This window comes from Medicago truncatula, chromosome 7, assembly GCF_003473485.1.
Source record: "Medicago truncatula cultivar Jemalong A17 chromosome 7, MtrunA17r5.0-ANR, whole genome shotgun sequence".
Lineage (NCBI taxonomy): Eukaryota > Viridiplantae > Streptophyta > Magnoliopsida > Fabales > Fabaceae > Medicago > Medicago truncatula.
The window spans coordinates 11,657,425-11,660,407 of NC_053048.1; the positions used below are offsets into that span (position 1 = coordinate 11,657,425).

Below are 2,983 nucleotides of genomic sequence, written 5' to 3' on the forward strand. Positions count from 1 at the left end.
TTTGGTTTGTTTCTACTTCAAAAAAATTAATTAAAATTGAATCAAATTGAACCATGTAGATTTTGTCGGTTTGTACATTCTATTGAATTTTTTCCGTCAATTTCTTGAGATATCAGCAAGGAACATAAAGTAATGTTCCATGAGTTTGAAATATCTGTTACAAAGCAAATATTATGTCAACCTCAACCAAATGAAGTAATTCAAAACTGGATACATATTGCTTTTTTTAATCCATTTGAGACCAATTGATTCACTTTTTTTCATGTATTTTAATTTTTCTTTTTTGGAATTAAAAAAATGTGCATTTGGTTTTTGATTTAAGGACGATCATCACCACTATTCTCTTGGATTGTTTTTTACCATTTCAATGAATGGAACAATAAATAATCTGAAACTCTTGATATTATAATCATATTCAATATTATAAATTTCTTGATTTGTATAATACTATTATGATCATGCACATTTCACAAACACAACATAGCACAAGGTGCACCAATATAACAACAACACATTTATTTCCTCAAAAGCTCGTTACAAACAATTTAAAAGGCAAAGAAGCCAGCTGCGGCGACAGCAACAATAGCGGAGACTTTCAAAGAAGAAGCACCACTAGCTGCACCAGGGCCGGAAACAGGAGGGACAACGTCAACAACCACTGGGGATTGGGCAGGAGGTGAATCAGAAAAGGTGGTAGGAGCCTCTGAGGTTTTTGGGGATTCTGCTTCTGCAACTGGTGCTGATGCCTTTGGTGATGAAGTTGGGGCTTCAGCGGCCATAGCCACGCCAACAATGGCAACAAAGATGAGCGCGAGAACGAATACCTTTGAAGCCATTGTTGTTATTGTGTTATTGTTGTTGTGTTTGTGTTGTTAGTATTTCTCTAATAAAACAATATTAGAGAAAATACTAACAAGAATGAATGTGGTGAATTGGTTTGAGTGGGGAATGCCGTTTTATAAGGTTACGATTGTGAGAGAAATTAGGGAAAATGCTGCAAATATAGTTAATTTGTTCAAATAATTAAGCTTTGTCAATCAATGCTCTCTTTTTATGTGTGGTTAAACGGGGCCTAAGCCCTGCCAGTCATGTTTTTTTATCTCTCCAACATAGGTCCTCCACTACATGCATGACTAAGAGTAAGAAAATTGCTTTTTAGACATTAAGAACTTCCTATTAACACATGGAAAATACAACTTTGTCCTGAGAGGTAGTTACCTATCGTTGGATGATCCGGCAGCAGTTAACTACCGCTGAGGTCAGCACTGCTACAGCCAGTATGTAATAGTTAACTACTGTTGCATTCCTGGTTCAAATTCCAATAGCTTTCTCCTTCCCTTTTTCCCCACGTTTGAACATGTTTATACATACTATTTTGAACACATTTTTTCACTCATTTTCATCCAATTTCAAATTCATAAATATAAAAGGTATGAAATAATTTTAACATAATAAAAATAAAATGCAAGAAATAATATAAATGGTACGTACGAAAATGTCATAGAAATATCACAAGGTAATGTCATAATAATACATCACCATCATCAAAGTCAAAATGTACATAAAAAAACCTAATGATCAACCCTGCTGCCTACGATGCCTATGCCCCCTGCGCTGTCTGGCCATTTGATACATAAGGGCAGGGCGACCAGTACTGCTAATCTAGGTCAAGACCTGCAGTAACTCCTCTCTACTCAGTTGGTCGCTCATGGCCAACGCTCCATCCGACATCTGAACAATCTCCCTGATGATCGTCATTGTGTCCGACATCTCTCTGGCATGTTCCTACTCTATAAGCTGCTCTCGGTTCGCCGGCTTAGGAGGAGATCCTTCACCATGTAGCCAGGCTGATGCTCCCATGCTCTTTAACACCTCCTTAGGCATCAATACAGTAGCCATCATCTCCTTAGGCATCTCAGGGATATCTGACGGATGTCTGGGGATGTACTGTATAAAGTCAAACTTCCTCTTTACCCTCTCAGGTAAATGACGGTACACCCTCTCCTACCCGCACATCAGCCATCTCGAGTAAGTGCACAGAAGCTGAAAAGGGCACACTTCTCTGTGATCACCATAAGTAGAAAACCTCAAATTATCCACCTCTAAGCGATCTAGCGTAAGCGGTAATGTTGCACATCTATATGCCCTCTACTAGTAAGCCATCTCGTAACACAAGGTTTCTCTAGCTTCCAGCTCTTGTTTTTCTTCCTTGGGTACGGACCTGGCAAATGCTCCAAAATACATCCCTGCAAAGAAAAAATCATACACAAAAATAAATATTTGACTTAAATCTTAAATCAATCAAACAAAATGATAAATAAATTCTAAAAACTTCAAAAAAAATATTAAAATAAAATCCTAAATAAATGTAGATGAACTTAGGAACAAATAATCTAACACGATGATAAAAATTATAAAATAAATTCATAAATAAATAAAGATAAATATTAAATTATTACCATAAGAAGGGTCACACAACCAGCCATTGTCTTGTTACGCAAACGAACAAAACCATCAAGATAATCATATAGCCAGCATCTCCTTAGGCATCTCAGGGAGAATTGACGGATGTTTGAGAATGTCCAGTATAAAGCCAAACTGCCTCTTAACCCGTTCAGGTAAATGACGGTAAACTCTCTCTGTTGGATATTTGTATGTTGGCCTCATTATTTCCTAAACAAATATAGAAGCAAGATGTTAGATCCAATGTTTCAACATGTGGGTACGTTTTCAGTGTGCCTTGATTTTTTGCCATAATTAACTCGCTTTAATTATTTGAGGAATTCACGCATTTACTTGTTGGCCAAGACGCGTTTCGTTTGACCAGAATCAATTTTGTGTTTATTTCCTAAATATGTGTCAACATTTTAGGAGACTTTGTTTATTTCCTAAATATGCTCCAACTTTTTAGGAAACTTGTTATCTGGTCTGCTGATTTTTTAGCATGCGACGAAAAAGTCCATGTTGCTGAATGATTATATAA

General features: G+C 36.6%; 1 protein-coding gene across 1 annotated transcript; it reads right to left on the reverse strand.

Moving 5' to 3' along the window:
* Window positions 1-545: 545 nt before the first annotated feature.
* LOC11436161 (classical arabinogalactan protein 11) lies at window positions 546-836 on the reverse strand. Its single transcript, XM_003622237.3, has one exon. It carries the CDS (start codon window positions 834-836, stop codon window positions 546-548), a length of 291 nt encoding a protein of 96 aa, XP_003622285.1.
* Between the last annotated feature and the right edge of the window lie 2,147 nt (window positions 837-2,983).

What these genes read in the sequence shown, in the direction of transcription:
- LOC11436161 (XM_003622237.3), bottom strand. Translation starts at nt 836, where the DNA reads ATGGCTTCAAAGGTATTCGTTCTCGCGCTCATCTTTGTTGCCATTGTT.